The sequence below is a fragment of the Sturnus vulgaris genome, chromosome 13 (genome assembly GCF_052056855.1).
Source record: "Sturnus vulgaris isolate bStuVul1 chromosome 13, bStuVul1.hap1, whole genome shotgun sequence".
NCBI lineage: Eukaryota > Metazoa > Chordata > Aves > Passeriformes > Sturnidae > Sturnus > Sturnus vulgaris.
Window position 1 is genome coordinate 8,183,001 of NC_142255.1, and position 19,334 is coordinate 8,202,334.

The 19,334-nt window shown below is 36.1% G+C and overlaps 1 protein-coding gene across 1 annotated transcript in view; it reads right to left on the bottom strand.

Moving 5' to 3' along the window:
• Positions 1 to 671: 671 nt before the first annotated feature.
• LOC148222230 (protein unc-13 homolog A-like) overlaps positions 672 to 19,334 on the bottom strand; it is a 32,284-nt gene continuing 13,621 nt past the window's right edge. Inside the window, exons 7-8 of the mRNA XM_088172807.1 lie at positions 7,993 to 8,086; positions 672 to 863 (exon numbers count right to left, since the gene is read on the bottom strand). Coding sequence (XP_088028933.1) covers positions 672 to 863; positions 7,993 to 8,086 — 286 coding nt within the window. The remainder of the gene's footprint in view (positions 864 to 7,992; positions 8,087 to 19,334) is intronic.

Below are 19,334 nucleotides of genomic sequence, written 5' to 3' on the forward strand. Positions count from 1 at the left end.
TGAAGAACTCTCAGGATTCACACTGATTTACTCTATTTCCCAAACAGAGCATTAAAGAAGTAACTTCCACAGAAGGAAAAGAAGAAATACATGTATTTACATGTACATATACAGTATGCATAGAGTTGTTGCAACTTGTCACACAATTCCAGCCAAGCCCTGTAGCTTAATGGAGAAAAACTATGAAAACCCGCCCAAAGAAAACACTATAACCACCAATCCCAGACAAAAAACCCCAAACCCCAATGGGCAGTAATAAGCCTGCATGGAGAAAACAGCTATTCTTTGTGCCTACATCCAGGATTACTTGATCATGACTTTCAGAGATGATTCTTTGAATTCTTAGTAATAAAAGTCTGTCCACTGAAAATACTTCAGTAGTTTCTATCATTACTTCTGTGTAATAAATCCAGCATTAAATAACATATTTTAGATATTATTTGACTATTTCTAGCGCTTAATACTTTCATTGAATGGCGACAGTCGTAAACTGATAGAACGACTTTGAAGTAATTGGTATTTCATGACGGATTTCAGCCTGAAAGTTGGAAAAGCTGTCACATAACTAAGCTATCTTTCTCCCGCACATCACCTCCCCAGTTTGCTTAAGGGACGGCTATTTCTCGCCATTTATCAAAGAAGGGCAGTAACTGTCGGCTCCCGGCCGTCAGTCACAGCTCCGCGATGTCGCCGCCGTGCCCGAGTGAAGCGGAGCGCGCCCCGCGCGCCCCCTGCCGGCCCCGCCGCTGCCCGCAACCCGCCCGAGCGCCCGGCAGAGGCTGCGGCAGGAGCCCTTCTCCAGGTGAGGGGTGGTCTTCTCCACAATGATTATCTTTCTTTACTGTGAAGCTCAGTGTTTCCTTCTGAAAAGGAGGGTTTACGATAAGAAGGGGAAACAGGAAATAACTGCTCTTGTGTTTCATAATGCACCTGTGAGCTTTTTTTCCCCACATTAAAACTTCCAGGCTTTTTAAAAACTGATTTCTAAGTTTAGAAAATGATGGAGTTTGAATTCTATTAAGTGAAATAAAATCACATTTAAGTTTCTTTTTTTAATAGCAATTAAGGGAATGGCAATCAATGTAAAACCACAACTGCTTCTTGCCAGCTGAAATTTAATCAAAATTTGCCCCTCTGATTTGACAGGATCATAAGTTGAAAAGCAAATATATGGTCAAAAGTTCAATAACTGAACAAATCAAGAAACACCAATATTTTGAGATTTATTTTACCCAGGAGGGAAAAGTGAGCTTTTTCCCCCATTCAGATTTATCAAGCCCCCAAAGAAATGTAATGTATTTGAAGGGATAACTTAAGAACAATATATGTTACTTCTGAAATTTAATTCCCCATTGTGTTCTTTCTTTGTGACTATTTTGTTCATTGTTCTTCTCTAGGAGTGTATTCATTCTAGAAGCTGTTTTAGTGTTTTGTCTAGGAAAGTAGAATCCTTGCTAAAACATGTTTGAAATGAAACATCTGACTCAGTTGCTACTTTTCATGAGGGGACCAAGTTTTAGGTTGCCTTTATCTCAAGCATCAAGGTTTCTCACTCTTACCCTCTGGTTCTCTGCCCCATCCCACTGAGGGGGAAGAAAAGAGCAGCTCTGTGGGGTTTAGTTGCTGGCTGGGATTAAATTGCAGTAACAGGGTAAAGCTCATTGAAGCAGAAGTGACAGAGTGGAAGAGTTACAGCATCCTCATTTGATACAACCCTCAGTCATACACTTAAGTATATACCCAGCAGTACTACTAAAGGTGCTAGTTAAGAGCCACCTCAAGATTTGTCAAAAGTGCCAACAGCATAGGAAGATGTAGAAAAAGAGTGCACTACCAAACTAAAAAAAAAAAAAAAAAGAATTGGTAGTGAATTAAAACATTCAATGCTGCCAATTTGAAAATATGAAAAGAGAGCAGATCACAAGAAAGACCCATAGTGATGAAATAGGAACTCTAAGGCACATGCTGCAAGGATTTGAGAAAATGAGTGATTGCAACAATTGTGAAGTTACATCTTTTATAATAAACCTGGAAGCGAGGTAATTTACTCTCCTGGATCGTTTTTCTCTAGGCCTTCTCCCTCTAGCTGCTACTTAGATGCCATCAATATAATTCATTAACTTTTCAGCACATGACCTGCCATTCCTTGTGTTAGGATTCAGAGTTCATCCGTGCTCCATTCTTGGCTGCTCTCAGCTCTCTCTCCTATCCTAGATCTCCCACTGAAATGATTGATGGTTATCCCAGTATTTCTCTCTCCTCACCCTAGGGCTTCTTTCCCTTTCTTGCACTGAGAGGTTTTCTGCCAATCCTTATAACTGGCAATCCCAATTCTCTCTAATGTGATGGTTTCTTGCCTTCACAATCCTATTTATTGTCCCTAAATTCCAAAAGAAAGCTTTTGCCTCCACAGAATGGTGCCCATAAAGAGCAACTCAGTTGATTCTTATTAACTGGTTTATGTGAAACATCCATTATCACTTGTAAACTTTCTCTGAGAACCCTGTTGAGTTTCATTTCAGCATTCCCTCAAATGCTCACAAAACATTCAATAATTCATTTACAAATATGCACCAGGAGTTGTATAATTCTATAACACATTGAATTTGCCACAGGTTACCAATAAAACCAGTAATAAATAATTTAACATCAGTCCAAAAACAATCTGCAAAATGCTAAAACATGGTTACTTGAAACAGTAGGAAGAGAAAAAAAATGCTTCAATGCTGCCCTTTTGAGCTCTGAAACAAAGGAGAGAACTGAAGTTTAATTGTGGAAAAGAGCTTGTTACATTCCTGTTTGTTGATTTTCTATAACAATGGTTAAAAGGAGAAGCTTAGATTCCTTATCCTTTATTGTGAATCATTGTATCTCACTTGTTTTTTTAAGAGAAAAGCAGTGATAATTCTTTTTTTGACCTTGCCTAACAGAATCCTCAAATAATGATATAGAATCTCATAAAGGTTTCTCCCAGGGTCGATAACACTTAATACCTTCAATTAATTGAAGAAAGCAATTTTCAACTTTCACATCAATTTAAGGCAAGAAGGGCAGGGATTAAATCATAGAATATCTAAACTCACAATACCATAGGAAGACCTAAGTTAAAATAAGTCTTCAAGTAAGTTAACTATAACTCTGTTCAGATAAAAAGACATCTCCATCTTCAGATAAAAAGACATTTTATTTTCTTCACACTTATATCAAATTTCAAAACATTTTCTCCCTGAGAAACTTTCAGAGGATGTCATTCCAGAAGGGGAAAACATTATCTGAAATGATAGGAAACAGAAGAAATGAAACCAGTTTGTTCAGAATTGATAGGTAACACAATTCTGAACTTCTGCCTTTATCAGTGTATCTCCTTTTGTCAAAATAAACTTTCTAAATATCACTTTTTGAAAGCCTTAAAAGCAACTGTGAAATGATCTTTGGACTGCAGGCCCAATTCCCGACACTGGCCATTCTACCTTCTCCATATAAACTCAAAATTCAGACACAAGAGAGTCAAAATGATTTATATTACAGAAGTAGGATTGCTCAATATAATCCATCAGTAATTTTCTTCAGATATTATAGATACTAAAAAAATGTGATTTATAAAGCAAAGACATCCCAGAAAGTCCTTTAACTTATCAGGTATATTTTGAACTTCCTCATGCACCAATTAACATTCAAATCATTGTTAAAATATCTGCAGCTTGGCAAATATGCTCTAATGCTGAACTCACATAATTGAAAGGAAAGTGCACTTCATTTCTGTTTTCAAATTGTCAGTTTGTCACTTTTTGTTTAAATATTTAATCTTTGAAATAAATTCACAAAAATAAAAAAGCAGCTTCTTTGCTGACAGTAATTTCACCCAATCAAAATGCTGAGTGCTTCTTGCACATAGTAATTATTTTTTTGTTGAATCAGGATGCAAAATACCTATTATTAATAAAGTATGAAAAGCAAATACTAATTTGTTTCCACTTCAAGACATGCTTGCATTACTTGGAATACAAGGTGAAAAATTTTTCAACTGAAAGATTGTTTTAAAAAAATATATTTCTTTGGGCCTATTGAAATCTTTTAAAGAGAAGTTTGACATTAATCTCATAGCTCCATGGCCCCTAAAAAAAGAATGATTTCTGCTTTCCCAGCCTTAAAAACCTACTGCTGTCATTGTGTGGTATCTGCTTTAGTATTAGTTTATCAAGTTTTCTTTCTAAATAAGACAGTAAATCAATAGAGCTGACAAAATGAAGCTGCTGATAACTTCTCTATTAGTGAGTGTTCTCATACTGAGCATCATCACTGTATCCATCATGCAATTCACCACAAAGCACAAAGAACAGCATTACAACAATCCACAGTGAATATTTAATTCTACCTAATATTCTTAAAAGTTTGGAGCATACCAATATATTTAATTTATTGAGTAATTAGTGATCTATGGATGTGTTGTCCTCATTGTGCAGTTAGGAATAAGTCAGGAAGGTTTACCAAGGCAGATGTGTGCCACTCTCACTACTGATCTCCAGATTATAAAACCAGACAAAATAGAGCCACTATGTTACTGGGTTTTTTGTCTCCAACACTCACTATTGTCAATAAATACAATTGTGGAATGATACAAACTTACATGAGCAGTGTTCTGCTTCATGTTAGCCTTAGGAATGAATGTTGTGTGTTTGCTAAAAAGCATATCCATCTCAGAGAGGTGACATTTATTTATTTGAATATATTTCAGCAGCAAAACAGTCTTTACTTCACTAAGGATTAGTAGCTAGAGACATAATCAAAGTGACATATACAACTGGGGTAGGAGGGGAGAGAGGGGAAAACACATTTGATTGTACTCATGGCTGACGCTGAGTTAAAAGAAAAAAAACTCTCCTAGTGCATCTTTTCATAATTGTTGTCAGTACTCCACAGCATTTATTTCAAAGCTGTTAGAAAACTAAGGCAAATTAAAAAAGCCTCACTGTTCACTGCTCCTAGAACACAGTGAACATGAAACTGAGAACCAGCCACTGGGACCGGATTATTTTAAAAGAATTGTAGTTTCGATTTTTTTTTAATCAATTAACAGAAGCACAATTAGAGGACCCTATCTAGCTTTTCATTGTCTTTTAAAAAGTACTAATTGCTGATATTAAGTCTTACCTCAAATTCTTAATTCCTCTTCCCTCTCAAAGAGGGGAAGGATTTCCCTAAAGCTGTTACCTTACCACTGTTAGATCTTTATATAACTGCAAGAAGGCATAGCTATTACTATTTCAAATATGTACCAAGGCAATTTATTATCTACAAAGAAACATTCTCCAAAACAATTTGGCATTATTCCTGTCTAGTCAATGTTTGAGTAAATATTCATCAGCTCCAATGCCTCTGGTGAACCACTGGGCTGTCATCTCATATTTGATCAGACCAGCCTAATTCAATTTTATATTTCCATAGATTATCATTAAAAGCACACATTCCAAATATCATTACTGGAATCTAAGCCACCAATAAATTTTCTATTACAGTAAGAATTCATGCTTGAAGGCTATCAACCTGAGAAACTAAACTCCCCCTCTCCCTGTTCCAACCTAAACCCACTTCCCTAAACCTCCAAGAACAGTTTAAAAAAAGCCCCAAAATTTTTTACTCCTTCTCAAATTTTTAAAAGCTTCCAGGGATCGATTCCTTATCTAGGCCTGCTTTGATGCCTAAAAATCTCCTTCATGATTACTAAAGGTTGTTATTTTTCCAGCTCCTTATGGAGAGGGATAGTTCCCTCCAAGTGGTAGTAGTATCTTACAGCAGTTACCTACGTATAGAGATTGCTTTCTGTTGCAAACTACTTCATTTATCAGTTTGCACGCCTTCATTATGAGGCTCTGTGAGTATTGTATCTTCTACAAAACATGTCAGGATTGTTTAGTCTTCTGATCTTATTGTGCTGCATAGGGTTTCTCGTTATTGATGGCCTTTTATAGCTCCAATAATACTTGCATGTGTAAAGTTTATTTTGATTAAGCATTGACAGAGATTCATCCTTCATGCCTCTCAGAGTTTCGGGGCAAACGCTGGCACTTAATGTCACATCAATTGTGCTAAATCAGTGATGAGATAATACCAATGTACTGTTTCTGAAAACCAGTTTGTCTTCAGAAAGAAAAGACAAAGCAAAAAGTCCAAGGCAGCCCACAAGGTTGAAGCACAAAGGACTAAAGATATAGCTGTATTTCAGGGACAATAATTTTATCAAAAGAAAAACCTTATGGAAATTAATTTGTAATGAAATAAAATGAAATAGTAACTCAGGGATTAAATGACCTTTTGAATATTTATAGACAATTTCCTCTTCAAAAAGAATTTCACATGAGGTATATGTTTACATCTCCCATTTACCTGATCTTAAATCCTTAAATTAAATTCTTGCCACCATCTTTCAGCCCCATACTGATGCTAGATTAGCTGCTGAGCAATCTGCTCTTATTTCAGTGCACCAAGATATTTTGACTACTTTGCTACAAAAAACAATTTAATGGCACAGTGACAGCCCAAGATTCCAGCTCATGCATATTAACTTGCTTACTTTACCATCTTCTAATTCCTGACCTCAAAGTTACTTTGAAGAACAGCAGTGGGAAGAAGTGCAATTCTAATATTCCTTTATTCAAATACTTTTTAACATCTGAACGAAATTCAGCTGATTCATCAAGTCAAAGTTGCTGACTGTATGGCATTAGTTATTTGGGTTTAAGCTCAGAAATAAGTACCCCACTGACTAGGCAATTAAGCACACACCGAAGGAAAACTCTTCATAGAAGAATTTATCTTAAGGCTATTGCAACCTCTGTCTGCAAGAAAAAACTGGACTATTTGATTTGTCTGACCATTGTGTTTGATTAGAGACCAGGATTCTTCCTGCCTGTCTCCTTCAGAGAGCTACCATTCAGCAGAAAAAAAAAGGAAAATATCAAACCAGTGCTAGAATTGGATGCAGAAGCTGAGTTTACATGAATCAGATAAGTACTCTTCCCACAACACGCCAGTATAAACAGATTTCCCCCCACTGCTCTTTTCACACAGGCACAGTCTATGAATTATCATAAAGACAAGAGAATTCAGTAAAAATGAAATAAGACTTGGTCCTCAAAAGAGCAGGAAAAACCACCTCAAAATGAACAGATGAAGGTGCATTTTACATGGGGTTTGACTCATATTTACACTAAACAAGTTCGGCTGTGCCATAAAAGCACAGAAGCAGTATTTTACAGCACGCTACCCGAGAATAAGTAGTATTTTCAAAAGGCTTACACACAAATGAAACAGGAAGTCCACGATTCTTCATTTTCTTGTAGGTTACTATACAGACCAAAGACATAATTGCCATGTTTCTCAGAAGTTATCAACAATAGTTTTGCACTACTCAAGGCCAGAAGACTGGGCAAAAACTACTGACATCTGAATTCCCAAGCACTGATATGAGGTAGTGGTTCACACAGTTTAACAACAACAGTGATAAAGCAAATACTGGTCTGTTTATGTGGTCAGTAATGATATCAAGTGATCATATTAATTTCCCTTAATCATCACATCTAATAAAGAAATCTGTGTTGAGGCAGTGGTATCATCAGTAGAATTTACAATTTTTTTTCTAGGAAAAAATGTTCTTTAAACTATTTTTATTAAATATCAATGATTTTCCTCAGTATCAAAAATTATTTTGAAAAAGATGCCTGATATTATGGTATCCGGATTAATGTGCAACACCTGTAAGATAGCCAAACTCCAATCACTCCTCTGAGACTAAAGAAAGTCTCACAATCTCATCCTCTTTGTGTTTCAAAATAAAAAAAAAAATCCTGAGGTGAGGAAACTGCACAGATTTAAGAACCAATGGAAGGAATTGCCCCAACTACCAAAAACTTGGCAGTCACATCCTTAGGTCCTACTTCATGTGAACTCAAATTCTCCTTGACACTGAGAAAATTTTTAAAATTACAGTGATACATCAGTAGTTTTAAGAGTAGTTCTTACCTTCTGAATAGCCCTGGCCCATCTTGCTTTTGCAAAATTACCTCCGTTATCTTGGTCTGTATTTCCCCTGGAGAAAAAGAGGGGAAGAAAAAAATGCATTCAGAACAGAAAAGTATGAAAATAAGTAATTAAAAGAAATCTGATTAATCTATGGATGAGTGTGAAAGTCAGATCCATCACTAACTCACAATATCACCTTTGCATTACAGAATGTTTTGTTAAAGCTAAGAGTTTAGTGGCTTGAAAAGACACGATCCTTGTTCCTCATGTTATCAAGGTATAAAAGAACATTAGCAAAGGAATACATTTCCCAATTGTAGAGGCTCATGAATCAGGATTACAAGGTCTTTAACATCAAATGGCAGGAGGAGAGGCAGAAAACAACAACAAAATCCAAACCATCAAGGCAGTGAAAAAAAAGGAAACCTTTGAATTTCCACAGTAAAGGCATAGCCTCATGAGACAGAGACACTGTCACTAAGTCTTTGCCTACTGCACCATAGGAGTTATTAAGAAGTCACATAACATAAAACCACTACTCCCTCCCTCCCAAAAAAGTACCACCAAACAAAAACTAACATTTACTCCAATCTTTGAAATGCAATCTTGCATATTTGGTTGCCCTCTCACAGAAGTTGCACACTTGCATAGGCCAATTAGGGCTCATTATGCAGCTATTTCACCACACCTGTGAAGAATGTTGGTTTAAACTGAAAAATACTAATTCCATGAATGGCTGTTAAGCACAGGTTAAAATAATTACTGTAGACTCCACCACTGCTGCAAGATTTTAAGTAATTCAAAAGCCACTACCTTGTAGAATATCAGTTAAGTTGCAAAATAAAAAGTATACAGTAAAATTATACACATAAAATTTACAGAGGACGTAGAAGCCTGTTTTTGTAAAACAAAAACTTTTTGTAAAGTTTTTGCAATATACTTGTATTATATTTCAGTGCCATCCCTTGATCTACACATTACTGTTTAATTATCTTAGACTTTTGGAACAGTGCTCTTTTATTTGAGGAGTAAAATGTTCCCTCTGATATGCACAGCTGAGTGCTCATGATGCAAACTAAGTATGAAGAGACTTGTCTTCCCCTGCCCTCATCTCTGAGGCTGCATATTTGCAGGTCCAGCCTTTTCCTCTTCACAGCTGTTTTTTTGTTTTCAGGTAAATCAAGTGATACTAGTAATTGGTCCACCCCATCCTGCAGTTGTTAACTAGACTGGAAATACTGGGTAATAATTAACCACAGGTACTACCAGGGTAATTAACCTCAAGGTCAGATGGAGATTGGGTTGAGAGTGCTGATTCGAAGAGAAACAGCTTTCTCTGCCTTAACTAAAAGTAAGTAGGGAAAAGAGTATTCTTAAGTTTCGAGGTATAATGTACAGAGGGGGAAAAAACTCTGGTTTAACTGGTTTGCAGTACTTTTAGGAAGTCACCAATGTGTGATCAGACTGCTGAGCACAGCACACTTCTTGTGCCACTTCGAAACTCAGCACAGACAGACACAGCAAGAAGCAGATTCTGCCTGTTCACTTCCTGCTGAAACAGTGATGGGTCCAGTTTGGACAAATGGTTGTAAATTTTCTATTCAGATCTAGTGAAACAGTTACCTGGCAGAAAACACTATCAATACTGAACAAAGCTTGTGATGACATGTGCTTTCCAGGAATTCTGGGTAACAAAGCCACCAGATACTGCTGGTATCTGTCCTACTAACCAGTCCTACTAACTGAACTGAGCACAAGAAACATACGTGCCAGGCAAATGCATTACTATAGTTTTTTGAAACTACATAAGCAATAAGATATTAGGGAACTTCACACAAGCATTAAGCCAGAAAACAAGGGAATCATATCTGATAATCAGAAGAGCATAATATCACCAGTGACTGAACAACAAAAAAATTAAAACCAAATGACAAATGCCTTAAGAGTGCCTGAAAACCACACTGATTCACCACCTCTACAACATAACGCCCAGCTGTGATCTCTGATGCCATGCAGGCCACAAGAACAACAAGACCAGAAGTACAAGTGACACCTCAGGAGAGGTACAGCAATACTCAGACCTGGTGAGCTCAGCAGGCAAGCCAGGTCAAAGTTTTGATGCACGATGCATCAAACTCAGTGGGCTTTCACATCTCTTAGCCAAAAGGATCAAAATAACCCATCTTGTCACAGTGATTTACCAACCAATGACAGGTATGTGCAAAGGAATGCACAGGCTAATGATAAACACAAGGGCTCTTCAGTCTGGTTTATTAAAAACCAAGGATTTTTAATAGAAAAAAATAGAAAAAAAAAATAGAAAAAGTCACATTGGTGCTTTTATTTAATAGATGTTTTCCCTCTTAATTTTGCTGGCCAAATACATTAAAATTACTCTAGCATTGCAGTGATGATTTGCATTTTCATGGCATCTCATGTAAAATTAATCTCACTATAGACTTCATTGTAAGGCAGTTAATTATAGAGCAGTTGCAGTGTGGCCACATACAGACAAAAAAATGACATCTTCTGAATGCTTATGTTTTTGTAATAGGCAATCCTGAACATCTGCATTTGTTTCTAAGTATTCATCACTAATGTCAATTTCACCAGCTTTGAATGTAACTGGAAACAAACTATGGCAGAGAAATTGAAATGATTACACTCTATTATCACATTTTTTATTTGGCAATTCCACTCCCCACTGGCAACAGTCAGGCTGAAACCAACATCATGTGCTTAAATCAATCTCCAATGGACATATCAAGCAGACTTATACTTGGATAGTACACTACCACAAAAATGTTTGGGGTTTTTTTCTCCTTTAAATGTGCTTTTCACAATATTCCAGTAATGCTTATTCTTGTGCAAATATGAGATAAGGCCGATAATTTTGATTTTTATTCTGCATTCTTTTATTGTTCAGGAAAGGGATTGAAAAGAATAAAGAAAGAGGAATAACAGCTTCTCTGTTTTTAAGAGTAGCACTTTCAAATGTATCACCTCCAGTGCTGTAACTCCTGAAACATGCACAATTTAACATTCATTGGCAGTAAGTTTGTAACATGCTCCAAACTTTTTTTGTGGGTATTTACATGCTTGTTATTCACTTAGACTGCAGCAGCACAAGGTCTTTGGGAATATCTCTGTTGGTGCAGTTGCTACCACTGTCTTACACAGCAGGCCAAAGCCACACTAGCAAAATTACCTGGGCTACAAAAGCCTGTCCTTGTTCCAGCACCAGTCATTAGCTGAAGCTGATTGCACTGAAATAGTTTTCAGCTGAAAACAAGATGTTTTAAATCACTAGCTTTCAAGTCAATTCATGCACTTGGTACAAGGACACACTATTCTTCTTGGAAAATATGTCTGGGATATGTAACTGTAGAAATGGTATCTCATCAAGGACTATTGGGCTATAAAACTATAACTCAATTTTAAATTTTTCATAGGCCCAATTATACAGTATAGATAAAAGAATAATTAGAATTAAAAAGCTGTGCAATAAGTAGCAGTTTAGTAAAACATTAAGAACTGTAGGCAGTACTCATCCATCTTAGCTATAATCACATTTAAAGGAAATTAATGATGTGGTGGAATTGCAAAAGAAAATTAAGTGATCTAGGCATTCCACAGTTAACTATACCACAGCAAGACTTTTTTTAAGTCTTGCATAGATTAATAGAATTTAGATTACCCAACTGCCTCGGTTAGCTATTTTTGTGTGTTATTGGCAAAAGAAGGCAGAGTTTCCTCCAAGATAGTTTTCTGATAGTACTAAATCTATGTCCCTACCTAGATCCCCTTTTGCAGATATTCAAGTTGCTCTTGAAAATTTTGCTTCTAAACTAACAGAGTAGAGATCAAAACTTACTATAGGTCAGTAAGCAGTTACTCATCCCTACAATAAAATTCTAGTTTTAAATCCGAGTACATATTTTTCTTTTCCATTTGCTTTCCAATTGTCTAAAATAGAAAGTTTCAGTAGCTGTATTATCATCTTCAATCACACATTTATATTACTGCTGGCTTTCACTTCAGATAGTTTACAGTTCTGAGTTCTTGGTGGTTTTTAAAACTAAAATTACAAGTTCTTAGTTTCTTTGAGACAAGGTACTAAATTTCATCAGTCTGTATTTTGAGGAAAACATTACTACAATAATGAAATAACATTTTCTGATTTCTTAGACATAACCTTGTTTAAATGCCTGAAATACATAATACACCAATAACATCTGTTTTCTAGCCATTCAGATTCAAAAATTTAGCAATGCATGAACAGGAACTAATACATATTAGTACATATCTGCTTTAGTTCAGTTTTTCCTCCAGCACTCTTTTACAGGTTACTTACCTAATCATTAAGAACTTAAGTCTTTTATACGAACTAAATTTTTTGACTCACCTATAGAGCAAATGAATAAAGTCTGAAGCTTTATTTATCCTTATAACAGAACACACATTTTTTCCCATTTCAAATTTTTCCTCCAGTTCTTCACAAGATTCTCATAGGCACAATTCACAACGACGTTATCTTCATGTCTTCCTGAAGAAAGAGGCCTGTCCCTGCTTGCTTTGAGAAATACCCCTGAGCCAAGTCTGCACAGCTGCTAAAGATAAGCCATCAATTACTGCAGCCTGACCACCACTCCCCTTCCTGGGCACAATTAACTATTTGGTGCAAGGACAGCACCTTCCTCTCCCATTGTCTTTTGACTCCTCAGATGGGTCTGAAGTCCGATCATAGCGGGACTTATTGATGGGATGCTGCTGCCTTTGCTCACACTGTTTGAGGAAGTCCCAGCTTGCCTTAACAATTATTTCCAGTAATGTTATTTTAGTGTTCTGACTTACAGTAGGACCAAAAAAAATTGTTTTGTTTTTTTTTTTTTCATCACAGATAGAGGCATAGCAAGCTCCTCTGTGTAGCTGAGAATGAGTACTGGAAAAGGAAACAATAACAGGCTTCTATATTCTAGGCCACTTCAAACGTTCAGACTTCAAAATATATGTGGAAGCATTTTGGAATCAACACGGTGGGATTTTCTTGTCATCTGATGAACTATTATTCTCAAACTTTACTATGTCCTTTCTTGAAAGTTTGGTTTGTAAGACTGGGTGGCATCCTGTTTTCATTATGTGGGAGGAATTTATTCAATTTAATTAAACCTTGTTCTAAAGAATCACCACAACTGCAGGTCTGGTGTTAAAAGGTGTGCAAACAGAGATGTACAGTAGTCTATACCTAAGCTTTTAAAATTGCAATTCTTACCACTCAGGGCTATGAACTGGATTGTAACTGTCATTCAGATCTAGCAAAACTACAGCTTGTGATACTGATCTTGTACACTTAATACAGTGCCAGTAGATAATAGCTCATATTTCCCCTACATTGCCATAGAACAACAGCTTTGAAGAAAGATTCTACTTTTTAGGGCCTGCCAAGACAGAAAATCAGCATTTTACAAAGTAACTTCCAGGTTTTTCTGATGGATATAAAGATAATACAAGGCAGTGCTGCTACCTGATAAACCCCCACAAGATTCATTTTCTCTTTAGTGCTGCAGTAGCAACATTAGTGATTTCCAAACTGCAGGATGTTTTATCTGAACAAAAGGAGCATGCAATTAGAAGCTGATTGACAAGACCAAAGGCTATGGCAGGAGACAGGTGACACAAGGAAACATGTTGATGTGAATAAGACATTATCAAGACATTGTTCTGCTGTCCAGTGAAGGTGCAGCTTTTAATCAATCTTGAATCTGTCAAAGTGTCATCTTGGATTGTTCCCAGAAAGCAAACAATGTCTATCTGACACTTAAGGAAACTTTATGAATTTCTCCAGATTTTGCCTGGATTTCCCACTATGTAACTATTTTTTAGTCTCCAAGTTCTTACTTATTTCAATGCTGTACCATTAAAACAATTTATTTTTCTTCTAATACACCCAACTCAAAAAATAACAATGTGGATATTTTTTTTCCCCCAAATATATACTGGAAAGACATATTTCCTCAATCAACTAAACTCAATTTTCTCCTACATAATCTCTCTATTCATAACCAATGCCTAATATTCCAATTTTATTAAAAAGCTGTCAAAATCAGTATTATAAAGGTATTTGATTGTGTATAAATGCAATAAGCAAACAAAATTAATTGCTATGCAAGTATAGTAAACTAATTCCAATGAAGTTTACCTTGCTTCTGAATCTAATGGTATCTTTCAAGGTAGCAGTGTAGGGGTGAAATATGACACAGTGATAGGAGCCAAATCAAACTTTTCATAAACTTTTGCTGCTTTTCCCATGGCAACTGTCTTTTCTACTGTTGTGTAGCTCTTTATGCAGAGTTCTTATACCCCCACATGAAATGGCTGTTGTTTTTAGAGATCAAGTCATACAGAGAGAGGGAATTTCTCTGCAGAAAAACTGACACCTGATAACTATTTTAGCTTTTCTACAAATGAACAAATTGTCTAGTAGTTTCAAGGGAATACTTGTGCAGAGATTGAATCTTTTCAATCTTCTACACGCCCCTACAAGTATTAATTAAATAAACTAGTTCCCAGAAGCCAACAATGTTACCTTAAAAATTTGCTATTACATAAGGTCTAAGTAAAATGTGTTAACTTTTATAGCAAGTAAACCTTTGGGAACTCAAGATAACTGCATAGCAGTAACAGACTTAATACAGTTACACGGTATCAGAAACCTGTAAGAAGGCACAGAACTTAATTAATCTATGTAAAAGAAAACTTCAAAACCTTTCCTGTTCCTTTCAAGCCTAAAGAATTTATCATGAATGATGTTACATTATACAGAATCTCACGGAGAGTCATAATGATTTCTCATTTATTATGAAAAGTTGCCAAGATAACAAACAATATAAAACTACGAATATTAATAAGGGAGTCAATTAAAGCTCAGTATCAGTACACATCAAGATGCAAAAAAATCATCAGAACATCCCAATAACTACAAACAAAACAGACACTTGTGAAAAGACTGAAAGTAAAGAAGCCCATAACATCTGATTGCTGGGAGAAACAAAACACTAAAGACTGGTGGGGATGGATACTGGAAGAAACCAAGAGTAATCTCTGCTACGTGACAAAGATATTTGTGTTTTATTTTAATGTGTAATCTATTTTATAATTGGGTTTTGTAGGTTATTTCATATATACAGCAGGATGTAAAACTTGGCTGAATCTTTTGTGCTAGATACTACACCTCCTCTACTGGAAGTTTTTCCAAGACAGTCTCATTCTGAGACTGGAATACTGGCTCAAGCATAGCTCTGCCTATGTACCCACTGAGCAGGACCCCCAGTCTTGGACTCATTTCCAGGCCTGAGTTTGACCCTGCTGTGCTGTTCTGGACCTGCCTGGTGCTTAGTGCTGTGCCCTGCCCTGGCTGCACCACTGGCCCTGAGCTCCAGCAGTTGCCAGTTTGGCCTTGGACCTGTCCCATCAGCACAGGCTTTTACACTGTTTTTTGACCCTTTGAAACTTTTTTTAACTGGTCTTTTAAAGTACTACTTTTAATGCAAGCAAGAGCAATACTTTTAGGCCACGGAAGATTTGAAGGAAACAAATTTGAGAAAAGCAAGAGAATGGAACTGAAATAAGAAAGGGCAACAGCGCAGGAAGGATCATCAATGAGCATGTGAGTTTGCGTGACAGATGAGAATTAAGCCTGGGGTACAGTGGAATGAACTCTCAGCACTGTGCTGGTACACAAAGGGCTTAATTTTACATAAGATTCTTACTGAAAATATCTGCCTTACTGTAATTATATAAATTAATAACAACATTTATTTACAGTTTTAAATGACTGATTTATTATACAAGACTAAAGATCATCTAAAGCTGAATACCTTCCTACCCACACTGCTTTGTGTAACTCAAGCAGAACAAAGCTGTCCAAGAAGCCAAAGAGCTTTGAGGAATGCTCTTTAATATGTGAAAATAGCTCAGACTCAGAGAAGTCTTTTGGTTCATGGCTTTTGATGTAAACAGTCTTTTTACCTTGCTTTTGGAACACACAAGTGTTACATGAGTTAAAATAGCTTCAGTTTAGAGAACAGCCCACAAATAATAATTAATTATGCCAACTTCTTTTTATATTTTGAAAGTAATCTGCCAGTTCTGACAGCCGGGAACCAGGGAATGTTCACAGACAAAAGCTTTGCATGTGATAGACATCTTTTGTTAAATGCCTCTTTATTTTCTTCTTATGGACCTTATTTCTTTTTGGCAGTAAATATGAAGCAATAATATGTTATAGAAGATCAGTTATGCTTACCTATTCTGTAATTTAAATTTGAGGAATCTCTCGTTGAATGATCACAACAGAAAAAAAGTACTTGTTCAAACACTACCTGTTTAAACTGATGGCTATGCATGGAAATATGGCTTTAGTTTAAGGAGTTCATAACCTGTAGCCAAGAGGTGGAGGTGGAAATTTTCATGGTTTAGAAATAATTTTATGCTTGTCTATCATTTTTTCTGTTATCTAGGCATGAATAATGAAACAGATTACTGGAAAAATGGCTGTAAACTGATCACCTCAGCAATTTAGACCTTAGCAATTGTTTGCTTCTCTCTGTATGGAAAACCAGGAAAGATTAATTACATTTTTAAGATGCCATTAAATGCTCATGATGTTTCAAGCATTAAGAAACTTTCAATACTATCACATTGAAGCTTTCTTTTCATTTTTAACCCATTTGAAAATAAATATGCATTTTACTGTCACAGATCACTGTTTTAGTTAATATCAGCTTAATGAATATTAAAATCAACTCTGCTAGTGGCTGCAGGTCATGAAGTCCAATTTTAGTAATATATCTCCTTTTAACACTGCAGTTACAGTCATCCAAACCATTAGAAAAGAGGAAGCACTGTTGAAGCCAAACACTTCAGAACAAGACACTCAACCCCAAATTTGTCACTACAATCTATATAGGTAGAGCATAGTTTTGTGGGCAGCATATCCCTCCTTCTCTTCCTGTGTAGGCATAAATGGCAGCTACTCATGTGGCCTACATAGGTAGAAAGGAATAAATATATGTGGTTTGTTTTCCATTTAATTAATAGATTTTTAGTTGATTTTTTAAAATGTAATAAAATATTTTTTTCTCCTAGTTCAGTGATTGATTTACAGTTCTACAGAGACAAGTATCACTGGACAAATCATATTCTCTTAAAAACAAAGATCCTTGTCCCTGTTACTGTATTTCCTTAGGTTTGGGGGTTTTTTGGTTAGTTTTTTAAAGAAATATTTACTCCACTTTGCTTGTTTTGGAAATGCCCTTAATCAATTTTATGCCATTCATTTTAGTTTATGATTGACAGGTATATCTGTACATTTCTGGCTATTCTGGATATACAGCAACATTATTTTTACCTCATTGGTGCCACAGAGATTAATAATGAAATCGTTATTCCTACAAGTAGTAGCATTCACCACTGGATACTAATAATGCATAAAGAGTGAACTGACTGATTTATCCTATGGCTACTATGGAGAGGTGGAATAAAGTATACAATAAATGGCTGATTTTTAAAAATTCACAGTGATTCATTCATTAATTACAATATTTGGAGAAAAGCTCAGACAATTCCTGGGTTTTTTTGGTTTTTTTTACTAGTATTTTCCCCTTCTTTGTCTGTCTTTTTTTTAAACCTCTAGGAAAAAATAAACTGCTCCAATAAGAGGTCACTTAATAATTTACCGCATCCTTCAAATTTTGATTTAGTGAGTTTCTGCTTTATGGAAAAATGTTACTCAGTTACACTTAATTAGTCATCAGTCCACACCTAAAGTCAGCAGCCATAAACACCACTTATGTACATAACCAAAGAACTGACAAATAAATATCAGTCTAAAAAAACACTTAAGAAAGAAATTTGGATTCTATTAATACTTAAATATTTACAGGACAGTTAATTTTGGTGTTTAATACAGCTATTCAAAATATAGTTTCATCCACTTCCCTAATTTTTCAGATTTTGAGTACAAATGCAGTTATTTAGAATAAATTCACATCTCTATCCTTAAGTTTTATACCAATCATATATCTGCTCAGGACCTTTGAAAATACGTATTATTAGAGAAAAGAACTTCTCATCTAAAAATAATAGTTTAGTGCTGACCCTCAATTTAGTACTTATAAAGTTCATTTAATTTCAATAAAATTATTTGGTACAAAGGGGTAAAGGAAAGAATTTCTTAGTCAAATTGGGTTAACTTCTTTCAGTTTAGCTTAACCTGCTCAGAGGCTCAGATCTCTGTTGAAAATGACACGTCAGCACAGATGATATGCTAATGACTGGACATGTGCTTAGAAAAATATAGAGAAACAGCTCTTGAGTGCTTCCATTACTGACAGTTCTCACCCTGAGGAAGCACTTGTACTTCTCTGTAAATATCCTGCAAGGACTGACTAGGAAATGTAAACAGGCTAAGGCTGACAGGCACCCAAGCAGTTCTGTGGCACTTTGCCCATGTGCAGTCTCTAACTGTATCCCTGAGTTTGAGCTTTTTGTACTCTCTTATTTCCTGATTTTGTGTAGAAGTTACATGCACCAGGACTCTGCTTTTTTAGAGTATATGAAAAGGTTATTTAAGTGCATCAAGATGTTATTGCCTCAGAGAATACATAACTTAATAATGGAATAGTTTTCATTGTATTTTCTCTCATCTATCTAATTTTCTAATACCACTGCTGTTAGACATGATTTAAACAGGATCCAAGTGCCTGACACACCAAATATTCTTGCTGCCTTTCCCAAGAGCCTGTTCTACCCCTCATCAACACAGAACACCTTTTGGAGTGTCAGCTGCTCACAGTGTCTTTCCTGCACTGCTATAGATAAAGGACACTATGAATGAAATGTAATACAGCCTGTGACAGCTGCTATGAAAGCCAAAATGAACAGTAGAGGGAACTTTTTTTCTCACCAGTTTGCCTTTCAGAAGAATTGAAGTGATTATTCCAACACAGACAAAGCTCTCCCTGCTCTCACCACTGCTGAGTGGTGTTCTTAGAGGCCGACAGGGCTCCCTCCTGAGCATTCAACTCTACTCAGCAGAAGGTGATGGCAGAGAAATAATACAGTTGTCTCCACCTTATTCCTTGCCCCTTCCACCATTATGCATCATCATGTTCCACATTCAGAGAATCAGAAAGACAGCAATTACCTCCCTCCCACACCCTTTTTTTTTTCCACTGCATTATTGTTTGTTCAAAAGAAAAGGACAGAAAATATTCATTCTCTTCTGGAAAACTTCCAGAATTGCAGGCAGCCTG